Source organism: Trachinotus anak, unplaced genomic scaffold (genome assembly GCF_046630095.1).
Source record: "Trachinotus anak isolate AG129_WGS33_773 ecotype Australia unplaced genomic scaffold, CSIRO_AGI_Tana_v1 ptg000021l, whole genome shotgun sequence".
In the NCBI taxonomy this organism is placed as follows: Eukaryota; Metazoa; Chordata; class Actinopteri; order Carangiformes; family Carangidae; genus Trachinotus; species Trachinotus anak.
In genome coordinates, this window is record NW_027273872.1 from 14443701 (window position 1) to 14469699 (window position 25999).

Genomic DNA, 25999 nt, shown 5'->3' on the forward strand with positions numbered 1-25999 from the left:
ATGACTCTTATGTAAGGCTGCATTGATTTAACTTTTGTATTGAGTGTGTTTCTGTGTTGACTTGATAACAGTCTCAGCTTGTGAACTCAACATGAGTCACCGGTGAGTCAACACATCAACTGTAAACCATCTATTCCATTTTGGCTGTTTTTTGTTGTTGTTGTTTCTCACTTACTCTCCATCAGGTTTTCCATCTCAGAAAACCCAGACCCCAGCAATCAGGGCAGTTGTACCTTTCCTCAACAGGACAGGGTTTCCTTGTATGTGGAGATGTTCTGGGTAAATACAGAAGGCCAAATGAAGATGCTCCACCAGTGTCCCCGCTGTCTCGACTGAGGAGGAGGATGCAAAGACACGATGCAGCTCATAGATTCACTCCTGGGCTAATGGGTCTCGGAAAAGTTAGGAATGCAGGGTCGTCATGCTTTACTGTCACCAAGGTAACAGGACTGGTCCAAGCCCAAGCTTTCATCATTGAATGGCACGGTCGCTATGGGAGATAGATCTGAGGCTGCTTTCACACAGGCCCAGGGTCAGAGATAGCAGGTTAACAACAAGCAGCTGAACTGGATTCACTGTAACTGAACTGTGAATCCAGTTGTAACAGCTGTAAGTTGTGATGAGGATTTTTATAGTGTGACAGTGAGGAGAGTAAGGTAGTCTGGCTCTTTTTATAGTGTGACAGTGTGACTGTACCTGCCCTATAAAGATTGGATTCTTAGATCATTGAAATAAACATACATAATAAAATTTTTAAACTGAACATAATCCCTGATCAACTGTTGATCTCCTAATGTATTTTCATTTTTTTCTCTGTTGTGAAAAGAGGTATGGGAGCATTTTCAACTTAAAAAAAAAAAAAAAGAATAATAGAAAATGTTGTTTCACCCAAATTTAAAAAAAGAACAGGTGGTGCAATTTTTTTTATATATATTTGTAAAAAAAAACAACATTATGATTATTATTATTTTTCCAGTCCTAACATGTACTATTTGATTCAGTCTCTCTCCAGCCTTGGCAGCTTTTTTCAGCAAACAACCGGTGAGCGTCAAATGCAGACAGACTAACTATAAGCTGGTGAAGAAAGTTGAACACCACCAAGCTAAAAAGAAATATTTTTGTTCCCATGGATTCATCGGCCAAAGTGAAAAGGTCAGTGGACATTGGACCTAACACCAAATCAATTATTCGCTTTGCTAATGTAGCAAAAAAAAATATCTCATGGCGTTTTTAGAGCATTTTCTGTTGTTTTTCTGAGGCGAAAACTGATAGAAGTAGGTTAATGTTTAGCTTGTAGTTATTTCTGTTCGTTTATTTATGAAGAACTGGCCTTGTATTGCTCTTTGAAGGGTTTAATATTTCTAACAGAGCTGAATGCTAATCAGTGGTGTCACAGCAGCTGTTTTCCATTAAGGGAACTGTGTCAATCCCATTGTTCCCAAACTACCAAGACATGGACTTACTGTAAGACATGTAGGACCAGACCTTCTGTTTCTGGAGGTATTTTAATGATTCTATGTTGTGTAATTGTGTCTTAATTTGTGTCTCTTGTGCTTGGTTGAGAGCTCAGTGTGAGGTCTTCAAATTGCTTGTTTTTATCTGAGCAACTGTTAGAAACAAAGACATTGAAATGAACTTGGAAAAACAAGCAAATGGTCATGTTTGAGAAGATAAATCCAGCTATTGTTTGGCATTTTTGCTTGATAAATTACTTAAACTACGGATTACAAAAATGATTCATAATTTTTTTACTAGTCGACTTCACAGGGAAAATGAAACTTGACAGGAACAAGTTTAGATGCCTTGCGATATCATGCCTTCATGATTGCAAATATTCAATATCCATATGCGTTTAAACCTACATAGTTATACCAATAGATATAAAAGTACACCAAGGAATAACTGAAAACAGTAAAAACATTTGTGGTCTTTCTCACATCTCCCTGTGTGCTTTGGGTGGCTCTGTACTTTGGGACAGATCTTACACTGATGGGACCTTCAGCAAGAGCGAAACACCAAACCTAATGGGTTTATAGATTTAACTGGAGGGGGATTTTGGTGGCGCATGGTTGGGGTGAACATGTGGACACAGGTAGAACAGGAGCTATATATCGGAAACAGTGGGGGGGCTTAGGGGGGCTTTGTGGTGGATGTTAGGCTGGCGGGGGGGCAGTTAAAAGGGCAGATATGGCAGAGGTGTGTGGAGCATTGCCCATCGTTGGTAAGTAGCGGGTGGGGGAGGGCGATGCTGGCAGTCTTGGAGTCAGTCAGATAAACAGCTCTTCTTGCTCCCTGCTGTGGAGGGGAGTGGGGGTGGGGGTGGGGGGGGGGGTGTTAAAGCCTGGTGGCAGATAGCCAGCACCAGTGATGGCACCAACTGTCACTGGCAGCCCCTCACTCCTGGCTGATTTGCCGACTGAAGCCTCTGTGTGTGTGTGTGTGTTGGTGTGTGAATTGATGTGTTTCTCTTTCTACCAGTGGTCATTTCTGGTCCCTTCTAGAGGGGCTGGGCAAGAGAGGTACTTGAAATATTTGTCTCAATATTATAATACAGGTATTTTCTGTTATTCAGCTGTATCACAATGTGGCAAATTAATGAAATATCACATATTGGCCAGTCAAACTGATATGCACAGTAGGGGTATGTGGGCCATGGCATAAAGTGTTAATACTACTGTTGCTCAATCTTAGTTTGGCTATGGATAAGCTACCAGTGAGCGGAGAAATGATTAATTGATTAATTGATTGATTAACAGTAAAGATGCAAAGTAATCTGCATCTTTTTTGATAATTGTCTCAGTATTTAAATCACAAGCAAATTTTACTGATTCCAACTTCTGAAATGTGCACATTTTCTAGTTATCTTAGTCATCTACTGTGTGATAGTAAATAGTGAAGTGTTGGTTCACACAAAACAAGCAATGTGAAGATGTCAGCTTAAAAACTGTGAAATTGTAATGGATATTTTTCACTGTTATTTAACATGTTTTTGACTGAATGATAAATCAACAAATCAACAAAATCAATAGAGAGAACAATTCTGAGGTACTGTCCTACTAAATAAGATCAATACCAATGAAGTGTAGCAATCCCTTTGTTCTTTCAGAAAAAGCACACAATACTTATTTTTACCATTAAATCTGTCTTATGGTGTAACACGCATGTGATTAAGCAATTGACAGAGAACAGACGTGATAATGAAAATATATTCATAAATCATGACACATGACTGCTTATGTATTCCCTGCATAATAGATTATTTCTATTGCAGTAAAAAGTATTGTTGTCAATATTGGTAGGCGGTTCTGGTATTAGTACTTTGTATTGGATTGAAACCAGATTTTGGGGTGTTTTCCGCCTCTATTAAAAAACTGTAACTCCACTGTTATTCTTTACATTAGACCGAACTCTTAGCTTATCTTCCTTAATCTTAGCACAAAGACTGGAAAGCTCGCTGTTTCCCCTGATTTCTAGTCTTCATGCTAAGCTAGTCTGACTGCAAGTGGTAGCTTCATATTTAACACACAGTTATGAGAGCGGTATAGTGGTATCAATCTCCTCACCTAACTCTCAGCAAGAAAGTGAATATTTCTAGAAGCTGAGCCACCGAAATAGGCATGATAACTTTATGAGATCATCTCATGATATGACACCGCTCTAAGTTAAGATAAACAGTAATTTTATTATTGATCAGCCCGACCTTCCATGCAGACTTGGATTAGGAGAAACCCGACTGTGTATTCAAGTCTGTGTGTGTGTGTGTGTGTGTGTGTGAGTGGTGTGTTAGTCGTGTCTGTGTTAATTGAATTATGTCTTCAGGTGAATCCTCCAGTAGTCACTGTACTGTGGTTCATATTCAGCACTCAGTGGAGTGTAACAGTCCCACTCCCCTCCTCTCTCTGCTTTCTCTCCCATTAATCACAACCTTATAAGACACTCAGCCACTTCCGCTCTGTCATCCACTCCTCCATCCCTCTCTGTTTCTTTATCATATTTAATCACCTGCAGTCAGTGGTCAGACAGATATCAGCTCTGTGATGATTGGCTACGAGACGGAGTGGGTGGGGCCTGCTCTGATGCATCACACACACGTACCAGCGCAGCAGGACAGATCCTCTCTCTCTCTCTCTCGCTCTCCCTCCCCCTCTCTCTTCCTCTCACTCTGCCTTTCATACATACGCCAGAGCGCAGACTGCAGCAGAACGGAGGGCCAGTAGGATTTTCCCCCCTAATACTGGAACGGCCAAGAAACCAGAGAGGCAGTTACCTACTGAGGAGGAGAGCGACGTTATTCATGGAGAATCCGTTGAGGAGTACCTGACCCACAAGCTGCCGAGTGTGTAGGTGAGTGTGTGTTTGTGCCACTGTGTATGTGTGTCCATGCGTGCGAGTTCACTGCAGAAGCAGCAGCACTGCAGATACACCGACCAGAGGCTCTGCTCATCCCTCTCTCCCCTCCCCCCACTATCCTCCTCCTCCTCATTTCCTCTTCTTCTCGTGGAGCATCCATTAACAAGTAGGGACTTTACCCATTTCTGAGATCACAGAGCTGTGTATGTTGTGTATGTTTGTCAGAGTGTAATTAGTCAGGCCACACCTGGACCTAGCAGTTGCAAGGTGGATACCAGGTGCACTTGATTTTTTCTGACCTCACGAGTGATGTGTACTCTTGTGAAGCACATATCAAGCTCACCCCTGGTAGTTTTTAAACTGTTTTCAAATAATCCTCCTCCTGCAGGGTGCATCTGACTCTCAAAAGCAGTTGTGTGGACTCCTACACACACCCATCCCTCCTCCTGGGCCGGCCCACCCCTTCCCTACCTGCCCCTCATCCTCATTTAAGGATAGGATGCCTGGCTGTGCGCCCCTGTGCTGAGGAGGCGTCGGCGGGCAGCAGTATGGGCGCTGTGCTGGCCAGCATCCCTACAACCCCCTCCACCACCGATCTGCCACCACCACGCTGCCCCACCAAGACGGGCGCTCCCCCCAGCCCCGCTGATGGGCGAAGACACTGACGCCACCCCAACGCTCAACCTCCGCGGCTTCCTCCCCGACCACAACTATGTGACTGAAGGTAAGAAGATGACAGAGGAAAATGTGTGTGTCAGTATGTTGCGGCGTGTGTGCCCCCATGTGAGTGTGTATTTATGTATTGGACTTTTGGAAAGTGTGTGTGAGTTTGTGTATGTGTGGTTTTGTATGTGTGAGATGAATTGTGTGTATCCATGTCTGTCAGACAAAACAAGCTCTGGACGGCCTCCTAATCTTCTATAAGCTCTGTGTTGATCAGTGTTCAGACAGAGTTGTTGACAGAGCAACATGAAGTAGGGAGTAAAATTAAAACATCTTTGGCAAATTTCTCTTTCCTCCTCTCCCCCATCCTCTCATACTATTTTCTTTTTCTCACTTATATGTATGCTTTACCTTTCATTTTCCTTTGTTTTTGTTTGTTTGTGCTTTTTAAATCACTTTTTTACCTTGTGCAACACAGCTATTTTGTTACACGGCAGGGAAGAATTGATCTGGCCTGTGTCCAAATGTGTGTCTGTGTGTCTCTGTTTGTGTCTGTATGTCAGAGACAGAGTGGGAGAACATTTTTTTTCTGTAACAGCAGAAATTTCTAGCAAACCAAGTAATTTCCGCCACATTATTTCGTACTCATTGCACTGCATGTCGTCTCTCACATTGTGATAGAGTCACATACATACTCTCTCTGTTGCTCTCTCCTCTTGAATATAACAGGTGCAGGTGTCAAATTAGATATATAGCATATCAGGTCTCCGGCAGGGGAATATTAAAATGCCCAGCAGCAGACAAGCCATGCAAACCGCTGAGTTCCTTGGGTTTGCTTCATAGAACAGATTATAACCCTGGATAACCCCTCCTACTGCTAATCTCAATTACACCACTAATCTCACCTGCATACTGGCTTCCCTGTCTGCCCTCCTGCCTGTCTGTCTGTCCCCAATCTGTTCCTTACACTCAGCTCATTGTTCACCACGCCTCTTAGACCAGAACAGCGGATTATCATTTAGGGGTCATGAATGTGTTGCAAGCTCATTTGTGATTCTTGTATCACTGCAGAAAGGGAATTATGCTTCCTGTGTCTGTGCTGTAATATAATTTCACTCACACAGAAACACATACTGTAGTCAAGGGAGACCTGTAGTGCAGCCTGTTGATTGTGTAAATACATGTGTGTGCGTTCACCACACTATTGCTGAGAGGACTGAAGACTATTTCTGTGTGTTTCTTTGTCTGTCTCTGTGTCTGTGAGTGTATGTATGTGAATGTGTTGTACAGTGTTTCCATGAGCAAGATTTGTCTTTGTCCATTTCAAAGAAGAATTTTGATGAGTGAGTGGCAGAAAATCAGATTTAACATCCATCACCAATCATCCATTATTGCCATGGCAACAGTCCGTGATGATAAACATGCTACTTTTCATGCTTGGCCAATATGATTGACAGGTCGCCTCCACCCACCAATAATGGCAGTATTAATTATTCCACACATCTCAGGCAGACACAGACATTATTCAGGATGAATTGCTGATTAGCTCACACGAAGGTGGACACACCACTGAACACTATTGGTCTGAAAGGGCTGTGCAACACATGGGCTGCCTGAGAAGATAGTTGCAGAAGAATAAGTGCAATTTGTGCCTCAGAATCTCACAAGAATTCCCCTGATCACAGACAAAGGCCATTTTCGGTCACAAATAAACAAAATGATTCATTACCTGCCTCTTGTTGTACATCCACTTCAACCCCCTCCACCTTTCCTCCATATTCACCCCATCCCCCGTCCTCCTCCCCATTTCCATCCCCCACTGCCTTCCCCTCCCTCCCCCCTCCCTCTCTTTCCCCCCTCAGTCCTCTAATGCAACTCACAGCATTGCCCGGTGCTGAAGTGGCACATCTGCCAAACTATTATCCAACAGTGCTCTAAAGGCTGCTCAAACACAATGTGCCTGTGTATGTGTGTTAAAGAGAAATACAGAGGGTGGTGGAGACGGAGGTGGTGCATGTAATTTTATGCTTGGATGTGTTTTGTTATCTCCTGTGTGTCTCCATCTTTCTTTATTTTTTGCCTGTGTTGCATTCATATTCATGTCTGTGTCTGAGTGCATACTGTGTGCCTTTTTGTTGGCTCAGGTCAGTGTATGTATATGTATGGGTGTGTGTCTGCAAGTGTTTTGTGTGTGAGTATATGTGTGTGTGTGTGCACATACATAACAGTGTGTCTGTGGATTGTCCCGTGGGGATTCCCCTGGCCTTTAACTCCTACAGGGGAGGGATGCTTAACCTCCCTCTGCCTCACCCTCCCCTCCCTTCTTCCCTCCATCTCTTACTCCTCTCACTCCCTTTGACTTTTTCAATATCTCCCTTTGCTACAACCTCACCTCCAGCTGGAGTAGCATTGGGTTCCAGGATGAATGAGTGAATAACAAAAAACTGTTTCCAATTTTTAGGTTTTTGTACATAAGTTATTTATTAATTATTACATGTCATAAATAATGAACACACACCTCAACCCCATTATTATTGTGTACCATATAGAGGATTGTCTGCCTATTAACGCTGTTGAGGGAAAACTGTAAAATGTCTCATTTTAATGACATAAAAGAAAAAAACTAGTTTTTAGACTTCTGTGTTTTTGTCAGAATTCAGTAAATTTCCCAGTCCCTGACATAAACCTGCTTCTAAGTACAATACTGCAGTGCCAGCGCTCTCTGTAAAATCCTGTAAAAAACTGTAAATGCAGCTCTAAACATGAAAATAGAATTTTTCACAGCATATCAGACTTGTACATTTACTTTCATTTCTTTTTCTTTCATGTAATTTTAAATGGAATATCTTAACCTTATCGTTTAGTAAATTGTAAGTAAAAGTTTTCAATATGTTTCATATAAAGACTAATTTAAAAAATAACAGAACAATCAATAATGACAATAATTGTTGGTCACAGCCCTCATACATACCATTATATAATTGTCACCCCTGGAGAAATGTGAGAAAGCAATCCAGTTTCTGGCTTCTCTTCACTGTGGCGTGTAGTGAGGACAGTCATGATCACCGGCAAAGTGGATTTTCTTTTTTTTTTTTTAAGAGGCCTAACAAGATATACTTAGACTGTCCCATTAGTTGTTTAACTCTGTTTATCCTCCTTGTCTTGCTAGTCTTTCTCACCAGACCCAACATGTGAATATTTCATGTTACATGATAGATACGGTATGATCATGAATACACCACCGCCAGATTTTCTTTGGTGAGTACTCATGGCCGCGTGTGGTGATGTAGTAACTCAGTCCCTACCCTTAACCCTACCCCCTACCCCATCCTGCCCGGTCCTCCTTCCTTCCTTACCCTCTGCCTCCCTGTTGCTCTCCTCCCTTCCCCTCCCTCCATCCTTGCTCCTCTTGCAGGGCTGCTCCTGGCTATAGCCTGAAGAGCTCCGCCCATCCTGTCCACCCCTCTCCACCCTGGAGTCCTCCCCCAGGATGTTGAGCCCCATCCAGGTCCTGTGCTCCGACATCACTACCCTTTCTCTGGAGCCTGAGCCGTTTGCCTCTTACACTGAAGGTGTGTGCTCTATCCTGTTCTATCCCAAAGGTCATATCTATGTCGCACAGTTGCGCCACATGACCCTGATATGAGTTCACGTGTGTGTGCTTCTGTGTGGGTGGTTGTATTTGAGAGTGTGTATATGTGTGTTCAGCTAGAATGTGTACGTAATGAAGTGGAGGGGTGTGTGTTTGTGTGTGTGTGTGCGTGTGTGTGTGTGTGTGTGTGTGTGTGCGCGTGTGTGAGTAATTTGAATCAGGTGTATTCTCACTTAGGTCTGAATGTTGTAAATATCTTAAGCATCACTTTGTTTCTGTCTGTCTCATCCTTTTTGTGTGTGTCTATTTTTGTACCTGCCACTTTATTTTTGTCTCAGTCTGCCTGCTTCGGTGTGGACTGTGTGTGTGTGTGTGTGTGTGTGTGTGTGTGTGTGTGTGTGTGTGTGTGTGTGTGTGTGTGTGTGTGTGATTGATCTCTTTAAATAGTTTGGCCACCAGACGACACCCCATCTCCTTCAAAGCATTGCTGTTTTACATCTATTTCTATTTAATAGGGAGGAACGTGAGCAGGACATGCACAGACTCACTCTTAAACCTCTAAATGCTGTACCGTGTAGGCATCCATTATTACAGGCATCCATTATGTTCTCATTTTATTAATTATTTGTGTGGTCTATAAAATGTCTGATAATAGGGGAAAATGCCTGTCACATTCTCCCAGACTATTTTGTCTCATAAACAGTCCTAAATATTTGGTGCTATAAAAGAGAAGAGTAACCAGCAAACATTTTTGGCCCAAAAAATACTTTAGTATTAATTGATTATCAAAGGCATTGCAGATTAGTTTTCTTTTGAACTGAGTGATGGTTTTGACTCTAAACACATGCAGACAGAGAGATAAGAAGGTCAGCATAAAAAAAGGGCAAGAGTTTTCTGAATATAGGATTACATTTCAGCATTTATGAGGCATCGACACATAATCTGAGTTTAGGCTGGGTGTGAACCAGATAAGCTCTTAATCTTTTTTTATGTTACAGTCTTACAAATCTGTTGGACAAACAAATTGATTTTTTTTTTTTATCAAAAATGAATCACACATTGCAGCTCTGAGTATTCAAGCAGTCAGAAGATGATTTTGCAGTTAGGTGAAGGAGGATTACAGGCGTCTTTCACACATGCTGAAGCTGGCTTGGTTTGTGCTTCTAATTGTTTGTGCCTATAACCATTAGGCTCACACCGGCTCTTCCCCATTGTGGCAATGTGTGTTTGGAAAAATGGCAGATTCCCTGCTGTGCTGGGCTTAAATCACTTCTCTTCACACATGTGCACCTCTAACACAAACACGTGCACCAGTTTTTTCCAGATAACTCCAAAACGGCAGGACAGGGATCAATTTAATGTCTCCCTCCGGCGGTCTCTCCCCTTGCCTCCTTCGCTCTCTCTTCCCCTCTCTGTCTTCACCCCGTTTATTTCTCTACAGGGTAATTGAGTACACACACTTGTGCTCACGTACACAGGAAATGCAGGGTGCTTGAGCTGCACACACACACTCCCAAACACACATACACTCACATCTCCTGCTGAGTGGTCGCTTGTCCTCGCTTTTAAGGAGTGTGTGTTTTTGGCTCAGCTTTAATGGTCCATGTTTACCCAGACCCAAGATATCTATAATTGGGACTGTAGGACGTCTGCTCCCCTGTCTGTCCCTATAGTAGCCTTAACAAAAAAATAACGCCTCCCCCCCCTCCTTTAGCCTGTAAACCGCCTCTCCTCTCCTCTCCTCTCCTCTCATCTGCCTTTTCTAGTTTTGCAGCCACAGATGAGTCTTAATGTGTATAATACAGACTATGGTTGAAACTGATAATTATTTTCAGTATCAGCCTATCAATTAATTTTCCTATAATTTTCTATTAAGACAATGGAGAGCACCAAATCCTCACAAATGAGAAGCTGAACCTGGGGAATGTATTTCTGTTTGAAAAGTGCTTTAAATTATTTATAGGTAATCAAAATTGTTAATTTTCTGTTTGTCAGCTAATCAATTTGTTGACTAATAAGCTCAGTCAGTAGTAGCTTATAAAAATCTTTAGCCTATAAAATCTTCAAAAAGCAGTGAAAAATGCCCATCAGAATTTAAAAAATCCAATGTGACATTTTAAACAACCAACATCTCCATATTTTCAACATGGAGATGTTGGTTAGATATATTTAAAGATATTCAGTTTATAATATGATAAATGGTGTAAAAGCTAGAACCAGCAACAGTCTTGCATTTTTCTTAATAAATCACATAAGAAATAATGAATTACCAAAACTGTTGTTGATTTATTTTCTGGTGATCAACTGATCATGTCATCTCTGATCATTAAGGAGCTGCTGTCTTTGTAAACACCTCACAGAGAATTGTTTGACAGGGTGGTGTTTATCACTTGTGCATGTTTTTTGATGCCTCCCTGTGTCATTGGGTTCATTCATGTTTGTGTGTTGTTGTTGTTGTTGTTGTTGTTGTTGTTGTTGTTGTTTTGGGTTCATACGTACTGTATGTGTAGGCACATGCATCTGCAGTCACAGAGTGTTCCCCCAGCTCCTGCAGTGTGGCAATGAGTCAGACAGGCCTGCTGATGCTAATGGACTGTCTGTGGGAGACTGCTAGTTTGCTATACTGTAGCACACACACATCCACACTATAAGACACTGACTTACATCTTGACACCCTAACAGAAAGTCACACACACACACACACACACATTGCATCACTACACTGGCCAGTGGTCCCTCTTGGAGGAGAGCCACAGCACTCATGATGATGCTTGTGTCTGCAGTTGTTGTTTGTATTCTTAGTAGTTTATTTTTCTCTAGTGTTCTTCTAATAAGGAGACTGAGAGAGACAGATGGGTGTGATCTGTGTGTGTGAGAGAGAAAGAGAGAGACACAGAATGATAAAGAGGAGGGAGGCTGAGAAACAGGCAGAGGATGAGAGAGCAGCTCCATATTTTATTTAGCTATATTGTGTACTGCCTCTGTTGTTTTGCTTAGCTTTCTCTGTGTGACTTGAGTGGTGACACAGTTGTCTGTAAGTGTGCACACACTCACTCACACACACTCACACAAGCACACACATTTGCAGTGCATCATTATGTGGATTCAAAACTCTGTGGTGTGTGTACATGCGTTTGTGAATTTGACTGCATGCGTAGGGGTCTGTTTGATTGAATGAGTGCCAACATGTGTGATCATGCCTTATTATCAGCATATCCTCAATTTGGATCATAATGTGTGTTGCATCTCCTGGTATTAATTTTCCAGCGTTGGTTGTTGGACAAAAGTGCAACACCACAATTATTTTACTGCACTCCTTCTTCCTGTGAGGAGTGGATTGATGAATGCCACTTCCTCCTTTACCAGACTGCCACATACGGCTAACCGTTATGAGTACCACTGCTACTGGTTGGCTCAGCTTGTTACTATGGCAACCCCTGCTCACCGGAGGACCCCCTCCACCGCCTCCACCCCAGCGCCTCTTCCCTCCACCTCCCTCTCCATCCTTCCCATTCTTCCACCACCAGCATCACCACCACTACATACATGCTAACATACAGCCAGGCAGCAGAGTGCTGTGGGGGAGGGCTGAGAGAAAGAGAGGGAGCTGAATGTGGAAAGACAACCACGGATAAAATGAGAGAGTGAAATGGGGCAAAAGAGAGGAACTGGAGAGCAAGAGATGAGAGATGACAAAAGATTGTGTGGAGGGAGAGGGACAGAGAACAGGAGAAAGCCTGAAACTGAAGAATAAAGAAAGAGAGAAACAGGCAACCAGTATTACATGAAGTGTGTGAGGAACAAGGTGAATAAGGTTGTTTTGGCGTAAAGATTGAGGAGCAGTCCCTGCCTCCCCTCATCATAAAATCTCTCTCTCAAGGCCACCATGGCTCTCAATAAATACACCTTTCACACACTGTCTTTATTGCAGTCGATGCTTATTGAGGGCCATGTTCTTCTCTATCAAAACTAAGCTCACTGGAAGAGATTATTTAGTCATTTGCCAGTGCAGTAGGAGACCTGAGCTTTTGCTACAAAAATCCTTATGTGGCAGCACTGCTCTAGAGGCTACAACACGAGGTCAGTCAAAATTTAGCTTGCTCATTTGCCTGTGGGTGCTGCAGCTTCTTTGTTCATTACGTGAATGTCAAATATCGGTAAGTTTTGTGTTTTTAGGTGACATTGGTTTTATGGTCAGCAATTAATATTTTTCAGTCAAAAAATTACATCGCCCTTTTTTTATGTTGCACCAAACACTGTTTAATGCAGCAAATTTGGTACACGTTCATGTTCTTTATGCTAGGTCATCATCTATGTTAGGCTGACAACCCAGCACAAGTTACATACAACTATTTTTATTTATTGGTAGTGTTTTTAGATACCTTCACTGTAGGATGTACAAAGACATATCAGGTGAAACGGATGTTTTGTTAGAAAATGTTGCAACGCAGCACAGTCTGTACTCTGGCATATAAAGAGGAACTGGATGTTGGAGATCAGATTTCAGTAGTGATGGAAACTACTTAAAGGTATAGTTGGACATATTGGAAAATACACACATTTGCTGTCTTGCCAAGAATTAGATAAGAAGATTGATAGAACTCTCATGTCTGCAAGCTAAATGTAAACCTCGAGCCAGCAGTCAGGCTGCACAGCCTGACAAGAAATAGGGGATACAGCCAGCCAGAAATCTTTCTACAAGACTTCAAGACATCAAGAACTACTCCTTCAAATTACTTTTAGAAATAGTGAACGTGCATACATTTCATACAATTCAAATTCTGACTTAGTGCCCCATTCACGAGCAACTGAACATTATGGCTGGTTTCGAACTGGATGAAATTAGATGACCTGAGGCAAGTTACTATGGCTTCATTCCAGGTCAGCTTACCACTTCTTATTCAGTGAACATATAGTTACTGTGAGAGAGATTTTTTTCTGCCTCTAAAACAGCTGTGTCTCCAAATGAACTTCAATCTGCAGCACAAAGTGGAAGTGAAAGGAGGATAAGAAGACAGAAGGGCAGGGAGGAGATTACATGCAACGTTAAACCAGATTCGAGCTTCAGATGTCACACTCGCATGCCCTTCATTAGACTGCACAACTGAGTGTTATTCTGTGTATTGTGCGATGCAGGGAGGATCACTGAAAGCATTGAGTCAGTAAATCCACAGTGGTTAATAATGTGCTTACTCCTCATATTACAGAGTTGACACTGAGTCAGACTGTGTTAGTGCTTTCGGACACAGTGCTATTGATGGGGACGTTGTCACAAATATGCAAATGAATGTAATGAAAAACAATGTCTGAATGATATTTAATCACTAATTCAAATGCACAATGAGGTCCTTACACTTTCAGACACTGCAGCTACAATTCTCATTACACACACACAAATTTGTTTGTGCATATATATCGTAATCCTGTGCGTCACAGTGTATGTGTCATAGTCGCACACAGATAACACCTGTGCCTAACGTGAAACAGCTGTGTGTGTGTGTGTGTGTGTGTGTGTGTGTGTGTGTGCGTGCGCGTGTGTGTGTCTTTGATTTTTCTGTATGTTTTGACAGTGATATGTACTGTTTAAATCTGAATCACCTCTGATAGTTTACACACATTTACAGAATATTTGTGTTAGTGATCTATTATTTATTCTGCACATTAATTTGCATACACTAATCCACTTACATGTTAATGCAATGACTCTTTGCTTGGTTTAATAATTTAGAGTCAGATAAACAGATTATATAGAGGAATGATGATGTGTGGTCAATTAGCTAATGGCTACTCTCTCTTTCTCTGCCATTCTTTCCTCTCATACCACATCTCTCTCTCTCTCTCTCTCTCTCTCTCTCTCTCTCTCTCTCTCTCTCTCTCTCTCTCTCTCTCTCTCTCTCTCTCTCCCCCTCCCTCCCCCTCCTCCTCCATCTTTGTCTCTATGTCTTGCTCTCCCCAGCTGATATCATCTCCACCGTTGAGTTCAACCACACAGGAGAGCTCCTGGCCACAGGGGACAAGGGGGGGCGAGTGGTCATCTTTCAGAGGGAACCAGAGGTAGACGCACACACCAACACACACACTTACACTCACACACGCAAATACACCATTTTTCATTTCAGCTGTATGAGCAGCAATGAACATACACTTTTCCCCTCCAGCTACACTTTAGATTGATTGATAAATAGTTGATGCTCCTGCTGGTTCAGAGAGTGTATCACTATAGCTGTGCAGAGTCTGTGCCATGTTATTTCTTTGCCTGCTCAAGGTGAAGGTGACTGCATCAGGCCCAGCGTGTTACATTGCACTGTGGTTGCACATGTGAGCAAGTGCACATATTTCTCCACACATTTTCACGTATCTTTCCTCCCATTCCCTCATTTTCTTTGAAACAGAGCAAGACTGAGCCATTCTCCCAGGGAGAGTACAATGTGTACAGCACCTTTCAGAGCCATGAGCCCGAGTTCGACTACCTTAAGAGTCTGGAGATCGAGGAGAAGATCAATAAGATCCGATGGCTGCCTCAGCAGAACGCCGCACACTTCCTCCTCTCCACCAATGGTAGGAAACCCCCTACACACACACACATCTCAGAGAAATGAGGAAGATGTGGAAGCAGTGATGTGCTTGGTTGACATTTTGTGGAAAAACACTTTGAGTGAGCCAGTTTGAATGATCATGTTTTTGAAAGGTTTTCCCTTGCCTTAAGAGAGAACAGTTGCTCGTGTTGGATTACATGTGCATTAAGATCTGAGTTTGTCTGCTGTGGCATAGAGGTCCATTCATAGTTTTATATTCTGTGTTTATGGCTATATTGGAAGATGTATAGATTTTCCCTGAGAGCCCTGTTATTGATTTATTTAAGTACTATATTATTTATGATTGAGGATATGAAAAATGTAAGACCTGCCTCAGCAGTTGGGTGATGTTGCTGCTGAGATGCATGTTGTCATGTTTTTTCAATATAGTACAGAGAGGTTTTGTGTCTGTCAATGTTGATAAAACAAAACCTCCCTCTCAGCTCATTCAGAGTTTCAGAGTGTGAGCTATCGTTCAGAGCTCACGGTTTAGAGTGCGGTGGATTAGCTGGTCTATTATGTCATTTCTTATGTCATTTACAGTCAGGTCAAGACCTGGCTATTAAACCAAATGACAGAGGGAGGGAAATGTGCAGGAAGGAATAAATAATCACATTTATCCATATAGATGGAAATAGAATACATTAACTAAATGTTTGAAATGGTCAGCAGATCAGTAGTGTCAGTGAGTAGAAGTATGAAAGGGTTTTTCTGTATGGTGGAAAGTAAAGATAAGCACAACCAAACCAAACCAAACAAAAGAAACCATGCAATGCAAGGAGGGTTTCAGTGATGGGGTCGAAGGGAAAATGGGCTGATCTATGTTAAATGCATTCTGGATGGACTGTACAGGTGCACTGATGAAAACTCCACCTACCAGGATCTGAAGGGAGACACAAAACACAAGCAGCAGGCCAGGATGAGACACAGTAGCACAGGCCATGCCAGAGGGCCATCACAGTCCAGTGCCTGAGTGGACTTTGTCTTTATGCAAAAATCTTAAAACAGCTCTTTTTGTAAGGCTGTAGGTTTTCAGCTTCACTAGTTTGAAATGAAATTCTATATTTAGTCTATTCTGATATTTTAATCACATCTCCAGATAACTTCCTAACCTCAAAGCATTTCCACAAGCACCTTTCATTCATTTTTCACACTTGTACATTATCTGTTTTCTAATCTGATCATTTGATGGCTCTGTCTGTTTCCCAGATAAGACCATTAAGTTGTGGAAGGTGAGTGAAAGAGACAAACGGCCTGAGGGATACAACCTGAAAGATGAGGAGGGTCGCATCAAGGACATCTCCACTGTCACCTCCTTACAGGTAATTATCTATCTATCTATCTATCTATCTATCTATCTATCTATCTATCTATGTGAATGCACACACTAAAATATTCATAAATGCAACAGAACTGGGTCAGTGGGTACAGATGTGTTTGCATTTGCAAAAATGGGTCACTGGCACAAAGGTACATGTGTGTATGCGCGAGCGTGTGGGGAGGAGAAATCCTTTATTTCCAGCTGTAGAGAACAGTAGCACATCTGCTCTGCATCTACATTAGTCAAAGCATCAGTGTTTCTATTTGTGGTGAATTCTTAGGATCAGTACTCACAGTGTGTCCATGTGTGTAAATGCTTAGAGGTCTAAGAACATGTATATGAATGGAGGTGGTGCTCCCCCTGTGATGTATCCAATTAAGGACATATTTAAGCTGTGTATAAAAGTGCATTGATAAAGAATTTGTATGTTAACCAAATGTCCAGATGTGAAGATGCACCCAGTGGTATTAAATTCATTTACTGGATTGGCTCTTGATCTTACTATCAAGTGCGCAAATTTGGATTCTAGTAATAAAGTATTATTGGTATCAAAGGAAGTAAAGCATTAAATATTAATTCATGATACAATAGAATTATTTAAATATAATCTACTCAGCAGCCTGACCATTTTTCGTCTCCTAATCAGTTAAGAAGGATGTTAAACCACTGTCTCTCTCTCTTTCTTTCTTTCCAGGTCCCGGTGTTGAAGCCGATGGACCTGATGGTGGAGGTGAGCCCACGGCGAGTGTTTGCAAACGCCCACACCTACCACGTCAACTCCATCTCCGTCAACTCTGACTATGAGACCTACATGTCAGCTGATGACCTGAGGATCAACCTCTGGCATCTGGACATCACCGACCGCAGCTTCAGTATCCTTTATGGGTACATGTGTAGTGAGGAGAAGAGATGAAGCCACACATGCACAAACACTTATAAAAGCAGGAATAGATTTATTAAAGCACAAGGACACAGATAATTAATGCATATATTAACACATAGATGCTTATACATGCACAATAATCAATCTCTGCCCACACACACGCACGCACGCACACACACACAACAAACTCCCACATTGCAAATCGCACTTTGCTGTATAAAATATACAAAGACACACTGTTGGGGGAGGGGAATATTATTCTTGAGGAGTGAAAGTGTAGCTTAATGAATAATTCAAAGGCTGCATAAATATTTCAGCCCCTTTCTGAGTTCTAATCCAGCTCAATAGGACACAGTACAGTCACATCCCCGGCCCAGACAGGATTTATAATATAACATTTTATTTGAATATGGAATTACTTTTCTCCCAACAATCCCCTCAAGACATATTTATATTGGTTTGCTTTATTTCTGCTGTATATTATTTACATTTTGTTGGTAATGTATGTACATTTATGTTTTTGTTTTGTATGTAGATCATGGGCCCGTGTGGGTTTCCACATGAATTAAAACACCATCTAATTAGTTTCTCAGTGTCTCAGCAAGTGGATAAATTGATAAGAAGATGAATGAATATGTACATGTGGTTTGGTGGGCTTCAGCGGGTGAAAGCAGTTCAGACAAAAATAAACTACAGGCCCCGGGAAGCTGACTCTCTGTGTTGTTTTCCTGAGCGATGCTTTCTCACAGACATTGTGGACATCAAGCCAGCCAACATGGAGGATCTGACAGAGGTGATCACAGCGGCTGAGTTTCACCCGCACCACTGTAACTTGTTTGTGTATAGCAGCAGCAAAGGCACCCTGCGCCTCTGTGACATGAGAGAAGCAGCGCTGTGCGACAAACACTCCAAATGTGAGTAAATCTGCTGAGCTGGAACAGAGACATACACATGACATCAGTTTTTTAACTATAGCCTTTCCCTGGGAGGGGGGTACTCTCAAAATATCTGATACTGGTAGAATTTAGTCTTTGAACTACAAATTAGAGAAATTTAACTTTGCTGCTTAATATTTTTCAAAGCATACCCAAAGTTTTAAGATTATTATTTAGGCTTTCAAGCAGCCATCATTTTCAAAATATACAGTCCTTGGGTTTAGTTTTTGCCAACCGATATTGGCCTATCAGCTGGTTTTTCACTTTGTTGAATTGTTGTGTAGAGGATGAATCCTACTGACATTTCCCCGAGTGTCACCATTAGGTTTACATATGTGGTTTTCAGTGTGCAACACACATTGAATGCCCCCCTCATGACTCAGGATCCCCAGACTTTTTATTTAGTGCCAACAGAATTCCCATTAATTTGTGTATAGTGCTAATTAGCAAATGCTAGCATGCAAATGGTGAATATGGTAAACATTAAACCTGCCAAACACCGGATTGTTAGCATTGTCTTGTTGGGCATATTGATAGCCTATAGTATGTGGATGTCAGCATTAAGCTCAGGGCACCGCTGTGCCTAACTACAACCTCACAGAACCACTAACATGGCTGTAGACTAAGAAGTTTGATTTACACATGTATTAGGAGCACATATATCTTTTTTCACTGTGTAATAACATTTCTTTTTTACTGCGGATCCATTAGTTTCTCTATAAATCCATCCATACTTCAGATTTATGGTTTCCCAACTTTCTTTTTCGTATTTTTTGTCCCTGTTTACTTCCACTTTGAAATGGCCAGTTTCCCATGTGTTTTACAGCTCTGACCAGTATTAGTCACCAGTGCAGGGAATACTGCAGATTGTATTCAGTGAAGCACCACTACAATGAGAAATGTCTGGGTTTACTAGGTTTCTTTCTTTGCCTTGTTATTTAAAGAAATTATTTAATTGTTTGGAATATGCAGATGTGTACATACAGAAACATTTAGACAGCTACATCTGTTCATAAACACACATTAGTCATCTGGAGAGTTGGTCTGCATCATAGACTAACGTCACCATAAAGACTCATCTGAGACATTTCTTTATCTCTGCACATAACATCATCATGTGACACGCATATTGAAGTGTGTTTCTGCCTGGCCTCTGGCTTAACACCACTCACACTCCTGTCCTGTTCTCTCCCTTTTTCTCTCCCACCCTTCACCAGTGTTTGAGGAGCCAGAGGACCCCAGCGCCCGCTCCTTCTTCTCTGAGATCATCTCCTCTGTGTCAGACGTCAAGTTCAGCCACAGTGGCCGCTACTTGCTCACCAGAGACTACCTGACTGCCAAAGTCTGGGACCTCAACATGGAGAGCAAGCCCCTGGAGACGTACCAGGTGTGTGACTGAAAAACATGAGGCTGTGTTAAAATGCAGGAAACACTGAATGTTTTCACTCAGGCTCAGCTACTATGATGAGATTCTGTCTGGCAAGGAGCAAATTAACTCCTGAATGTGAACTGATCAGTGGTTTAGGAAGCATTAATATATCTTCTTTTCAATTCACTCATCTCCCAGGGAGCAGGGATTATTGAAGATCACAACTGGAATTTGAGATGTATAGTATAAGATGGAATTTCCACTTGTGTACTGATATTTCAAATACTCTCTGCTGATCTTGGCACAGCAGAGAGCATCATAGAGCATGGTGTTCAGGCAGAATAGTGTAGTTGTTTTTGTACTGGCTTATTGGCCATGTTGCTCTTGCTCCATCATTACTGGCTCATACACTAGCTGTTGACTAAAACATGAAGTCATATAAACCGTATAACCCAACAGTGCTATGTCTGCTGATATCCTAACACCAACATCACAAGACAAACTGAAAAAATTAGTAAGGAAACATAACAAAGGCAGATGCTTTTATACACAGCATGAGACGTCACTGAACGATGTAAACCTCTATATATATATCTCAACTCAATTTCACACAGAAATTTTTGACTGATCAAAACACCAAGCTGAGGGAATATCTTTTGAAGAATATTGTTTGATCCATCCAGTAGAGTTCAAGAGACTTTTACAATCTATATCAAGGAGCACTGAAGCTGTTCTTGTGGATCCTGGTGGCCCAACACCTTAATTAGACACTTAATATTGTCTTTTTCCTTGTTGTATAACAGTTTGTATTAAACGCTCACTTCCTTGATGTAAGTGTTCGTGACTGAAATCACAGTTGCAATGTCCAAACAGCTAGGTGACTAACTGTCCCTGAAAGAGGGCATTGTCATCCTGGAAAATGTACATAATTGGAGACAGAAATGAATCACAGGAACAAGGCTGCCTCTCAGAATCACAGTACTTACTGATGATTAGATTTTTCCAAAACCTTTTAAGGATTATTGGATTGATTACGTGCCAGATAATGCACTTCTTCAAATCAGTGCAGAATCACCAGAAACCCTCACTGAGTTTTGACTTTGGGCTATAATCTGTAGATGCATGTGTGTGTGTGTTTGACAGATTAATGCATGTGTGAGACCAACATAAACAGTACATTATTATTATACCATGTGTGTGTGTGGTGGAGATTAAATGGGCCTAACATTCGGTGAAAAACATACACATACAACACTAAGTACTAAGCTTTTAGAAATAGAAATAACTTTTTCTATTTTTTATGCATCTTTCACACAACCACACTGTTTGTCTTCAGATAATGTCACTTGTGAAGTGTTTACAATCAGCCACACCAGCCTCTGTTTATGTATTTCTGTGCAGCAGAAGTATTTATCAACTCCCTTTTTTCAGTGTGTGTTTAATATTCCTACCGTGGGCGTGTGGGTGAGCGTGTGTGTGTGTGTGTGTGTGTGTGTGTGTGTGTGTGTGTGTGTGTGTGTGTGTGTGTGTGTGTGTCTGCTTGACGTGTGAGGGCCTATGAGGCAGCCAGGAGTGGGAGGCTAAGACGCACTGGAGCTATTTATAGTCTGCCGAGCCTCCACTCATAAAGTGAAGCGGAAAGGAGGGATAACTTACACAGCGCCCCACACCTAGATCTGCAATGCAGCATGGAGCGGGAGGAGGGGTGGGGTGGGGTGGGGTGAGGTGGGGGGTGGAGGGTGGGGGTGGGGTGGGGGGTGGGGGGGGTGGGGGGGGGGTTTGGGTGATGGTGTGAGGATGGTGTAATGAGAGAAGAATGAAGGGAGAGTTTGTAAATGAGTGGATGAAAGAGAGGCATGGTAGAGATTACAGTAGATGGGGGTGAATTGAGTAAACTGAAAAAAGCATAGGGAATAAAAATGATTTCTGATCTTACCGCCTCTTATTTTGGTGGGTTTACACTCTTACTCCTCCTGGAACATTAAAAATAATGCACAAATCCATGAGGGATGAGGCACTGCACTCTAAATCAGAGAACATGCGGGCTGGAAAAAAACGAAAAAAAGAGACTGTATATTCAACTCCAGCTGTCACTGTATCATTTCTCCTTATGCAGAAAGACCCATAGGGGAAAACAAAAATGTCACCAGGTTTGATGTACAACCATGAACTGACCTCAGCTTGACTGTTTATTGATTGCGAGGCGACTGTTGACTGCTGACTTTATGCAGAATGTGAAAACAGGGGGCTTAATGCAGAGCACATCGGGTGGAGGAAGGTGTAGATTTCAAACCTTTGCACCACCGAGCAGGCACAGTGCTGACATGGGCAGGTCCAGTGAAAGCACAAGGGAAAAGAGTTATTAGTCAGTGTGTGTTTGTGTGTGTGTGTTTGTGTGTTTGTGTGTTCACATGTGTGTCTCTATTATCATGCCCTTGGTGGGTTTGATAATAGAGAGCTGGATCTTAATGGATTTACTGATATGGAAAAGAAGTTTAGATTAAAATGTACCCCTGGCCCTCTTATTGCTGAGGGCTGGTGTTGTGTCTTATTATTGCTGCCTTCGGGGAGGTTTGCGTTACAACTTGCCCACATTTAATGTGTTTTGTCTCTGCTGAGATTTGTATGGGTGTGTGTGTATATCTTCTTCCTCTGCTCACTCTTCTATTTATAGTTTAGTTGAGAGTCAATACCTGGGAGTGAAGCAGCTGTGTGCTGGACTCGTGTGTAATCATATCTGTGTGTGTGTGTGTGTTTATTCCTCCAGGTTCATGATTACCTCCGCAGCAAGTTGTGTTCCCTTTATGAAAACGACTGCATCTTTGACAAGTTTGAGTGTGCCTGGAACGGCTCAGACAGGTACCTGAAGTGTCCAGACGTCTGTCTGTTCTTGTATGTTGTGCATTTCTGAGGTGAGGAAAGGAAAGCTGTTGCTTGTATTTTCTGGAGTGTTTTTAAGCTTTTAAATGGCTTCACCCAGTTTCCAAAAAAACTCATTTTTCTACACACATGGTGGGATCTTGCTCCCGTAACAGTTTCAGTTTTATGTGCTGAGGCTTTGAGAATTTTTTTCACACACGCTACAACGATTGATCCAGAACAAATAGAGATCAACAGAATTTCTCATAGTAAACAGTTCTCTAAGGAACTACTTTTTTCCCACAAAATACTAATTTAAAATTGTTCTCTTTTTTTTTTGTTCCTGTCAAGAATCAAACCAGGGACAATACACTAGACACTGATTTTGGACAAACAAACTGCTAATGAGTTTTTCAAAACAAAAATTTTAATGTTATGAATTCATTTATTGTTAATCACAAAGGGTCATCTCAGTTTGGGTGTTAAATTATATTGTAACTTGTGTAAACAGTGTTAGAATTTAAATGTTCTATTTGGTTGAGGTGAAGTTAAATTGAGCTTAATTTACTGTTGTGTGGGTTATCACATGTTTCAGACAGAAATTTGAGTTAGAGTTTTAAATTTGGATGAAAACACCTGTGCCTGTCATATATATATATATATATATATATATATATATATAATAAAATAAATACAGTACATAAAAACAGTACTGGAGTTGTTAGTTACTCTCTACTACTGAAAAAACTGTCTGTGTGTGATTCAGAGGAGTTGATCCTTTAAAGTTATCCCTGTAATGGTGGAGGTGTAAGGTTAGTAAATGTGACCAATGACAGCCCTCACAAGCTTAGTAGGAGAACAGAAAATGAGAGCGTTTCCAGACTGTCGTAACTGGATCTTTCTCCTCCTCCTATGTCCAGTGTGATCATGACAGGAGCGTACAACAACTTCTTCCGTATGTTCGACCGGAACACCAAACGCGACGTGACCCTGGAGGCATCAAGAGAGAGCAGCAAACCCCGAGCTGTCCTGAAGCCGCGGAGAGTCTGCGCCGCCGGAGGAAAGCGCCGGAAGGACGACATCAGCGTGGACAGCCTGGACTTCACCAAGAAGATCCTCCATACAGCCTGGCACCCGACTGAGAACATCATCGCCATCGCTGCCACCAACAACTTGTACATCTTCCAGGACAAACTCAACTCTGAGATGCATTAGTGAACGGATGTCAGCGGCGTATACGAATGAGTTTACACCTGAACACACAACTATGCCAGAATGTACACATTAACAAACATACACACACAGGAATATGCCTAATCCACTCACACATAAGCAGAAAACATACACACGTATGTCTTCTCTGACACTCCTGCACCTCCTCCCCAGCCACTGAAAGGACCTAGAAAGGGCTAGAAAGGGAACAGGCTGGATTACGCAATGGATTATGGATTGCAAAATTGACCGAACTGTGGATTTCTTGATTGTTAATCTCTGGATTGTGCTTGATGGTGTGTTGATTGCTACGGCTCAGCTTCTGAGGGGGATAACCCGCACCCCCCAAAACAGGAGAGATGTTTACATGTTTGCCTTTATTTTTTTTTCTTCAGGCTCTTTTGCTTTCCTCACCTCCTCCTCCTCCTCCCCTCTCTGTATTTGTGTGCTGGAGCAAAGCCTATTCTTATCCCTTGCCTACTGTTTTGTGTAACAAAAACCCTCGGTGGTTGTCTACCAGCGGCACTGATGAAAAATGGGGCATTTATGTAACTGGCTGTTTGTTTGATTTCAGATCAGCTACCCCACTTCTGTTTTTGTAACTTGTTAAATGATGTTAATGATGGTAATTATGATGACAATGACAATTTGAAATGATATGTGTGATGTGCAAGGATGAACTCGGGACCCTCCCCTTAACCCAGGTGCACCCAGACGCCTCTTAGCTCAACTGGACGGTGTTCAGTGAGGTAAAACATTTACAGTCCTGGAGATAGAAGCAGAAGTTAATAGATTATTACACCACGGTCTAATATGAGGACACACACTCATATCTGCTCCACACAGTGTGTTTCAGTCATCCAACTTCTCTGATTGTGGATTCTGCTTCTGGTCTGGGGCTGCGTCACGTGCTACTTTGCTGTTGAATACAGTTCAAATCAAGCAGAAAAAAAAAATTTAAAAATAAACAAAATAATTTCAACAATCAAGCAAAATGATGCTGCATGTCGAAAAGATTTAGCCTAGGTGTTTATAAATTGACTGACTGACTGACTTGGCTGCCTTCTCAACCATTTAGACCCAGCTGTACAAAGGCTTCAGGGGCCCCGGGGCCCCGTGCAGCACGAGTAACCATAGATGACCGAGCTCTCCTACCTTTGTTTGTGTCTTCGGACACTGAAGCATGTTTACCAGTGTTCGGTTCATACACTTACATGTACATTTTGAATGAAGCCGTCCAAGAATCAGTTTTGACTTGACTTAAACTGAGAACCAAGAGGAATGGGGAATGTTTGATTAATGTTGTACTCTTAGAGAAAAAGAAAAAAAATCAAAGGGCCTAAATGGTGTCTGTATATATCAACTCTGTTTTGACGCATAAGAGGTTTTGTTTTTTTTAACATCCATAAACAGACTGTGGACCCCATCATCTGTATTGATGATTGCCTCCACAGCTAGAGCAGAGAGATGGTACTTTAATCTCTTGAGCCTTCCTCACAGATTACTTTGCTGATGTGCAGAAGCTTTTATTTTTAGAGAACAGTTTATTCTTTTATTTATCCTTTTGTTTTTGGAGACATCTGTCAGTTTTACTCCACGTCCTGACCAAACTAATGTTGATTCACATATTTGTATGTTAATGTATGTTGTTGACAAATTTGTCAAATGGACAGTTATAAATAATGTTAATATGTTTTTTTTCTGAATAAAGATTTCAACAAAATTGCATCCAATGAGCGTACAGCTGTGATTTTTATTGCAGTTTAACTAGAGAGCTGGTAATATTGCCATTATGTTAATGTGCACACTTTATAGCTTCAATTTATATGGGCCTTAAGGGGGTCATCATTACAGGCTGTGATATAGGTGAAGTCATGTGGTCTAAGGCACCACCTGGTGTCATGACACACTTACTACATCTGGAGATAAAATGATTCCAGGATTCACTCCTGCAATGCTTCATACACTTTTCCTGCCATGCTCCAGTTTGGAACACCATTTACAATTGCAAAGCATATGAATTGCATGATTCTTCAAAAACGTTTTTCTTTATTTTGTCTTGCGCAAATGAAGAACGCAGGTTTAACTTTGCTCAAACTGCCTGAGGTTCTTCACAAACACAAAAAAAACCTCCATTTTCTCCTGTTACACTCAAAGCTAAATTGGCTTTTTCACGGATTTCACTGATATGTTTGCGTGATGACTATCACCAGCTTTTTTTCCTCCCTTGTCAAAAGTCT

At 41.7% G+C, this 25999-nt stretch overlaps 1 protein-coding gene across 4 annotated transcripts; it reads left to right on the forward strand.

Annotated features, from left to right (window-relative positions):
• The first annotated feature begins 1228 nt into the window (after positions 1 to 1228).
• On the forward strand, positions 1229 to 25487 carry LOC139637863 (serine/threonine-protein phosphatase 2A 55 kDa regulatory subunit B gamma isoform). 4 transcript variants are annotated; one of them, XM_071506791.1, is made up of 12 exons: positions 1230 to 1500; positions 3934 to 4344; positions 4739 to 5074; positions 8429 to 8585; positions 14562 to 14659; positions 14998 to 15163; positions 16390 to 16502; positions 17196 to 17373; positions 18134 to 18298; positions 19537 to 19706; positions 22456 to 22547; positions 23468 to 25487. In XM_071506791.1, the coding sequence occupies exons 4-12, from the start codon at positions 8504 to 8506 to the stop codon at positions 23760 to 23762; spliced, it is 1359 nt and encodes a 452-aa protein (XP_071362892.1). In that variant the 5' UTR covers positions 1230 to 1500; positions 3934 to 4344; positions 4739 to 5074; positions 8429 to 8503; the 3' UTR covers positions 23763 to 25487. The 4 variants fall into 4 exon arrangements, with proteins under 4 accessions (XP_071362894.1, XP_071362893.1, XP_071362892.1 ...); XM_071506790.1 differs by having other exon boundaries at positions 4185 to 4344; XM_071506793.1 differs by lacking the exon at positions 8429 to 8585 and having other exon boundaries at positions 1229 to 1500.
• The last annotated feature ends 512 nt before the right edge of the window (positions 25488 to 25999 follow it).

Excerpts from the sequence above, each read along its gene's own strand:
- LOC139637863 (XM_071506791.1), top strand. The coding sequence starts at position 8,504 with ATGTTGAGCCCCATCCAGGTCCTGTGCTCCGACATCACTACCCTTTCT. Across the intron at positions 15,164-16,389 it reads CTTCCTCCTCTCCACCAATG|ATAAGACCATTAAGTTGTGG; the intron begins GTAGGAAACCCC and ends TCTGTTTCCCAG. Across the intron at positions 22,548-23,467 it reads GCCTGGAACGGCTCAGACAG|TGTGATCATGACAGGAGCGT; the intron begins GTACCTGAAGTG and ends TCCTATGTCCAG.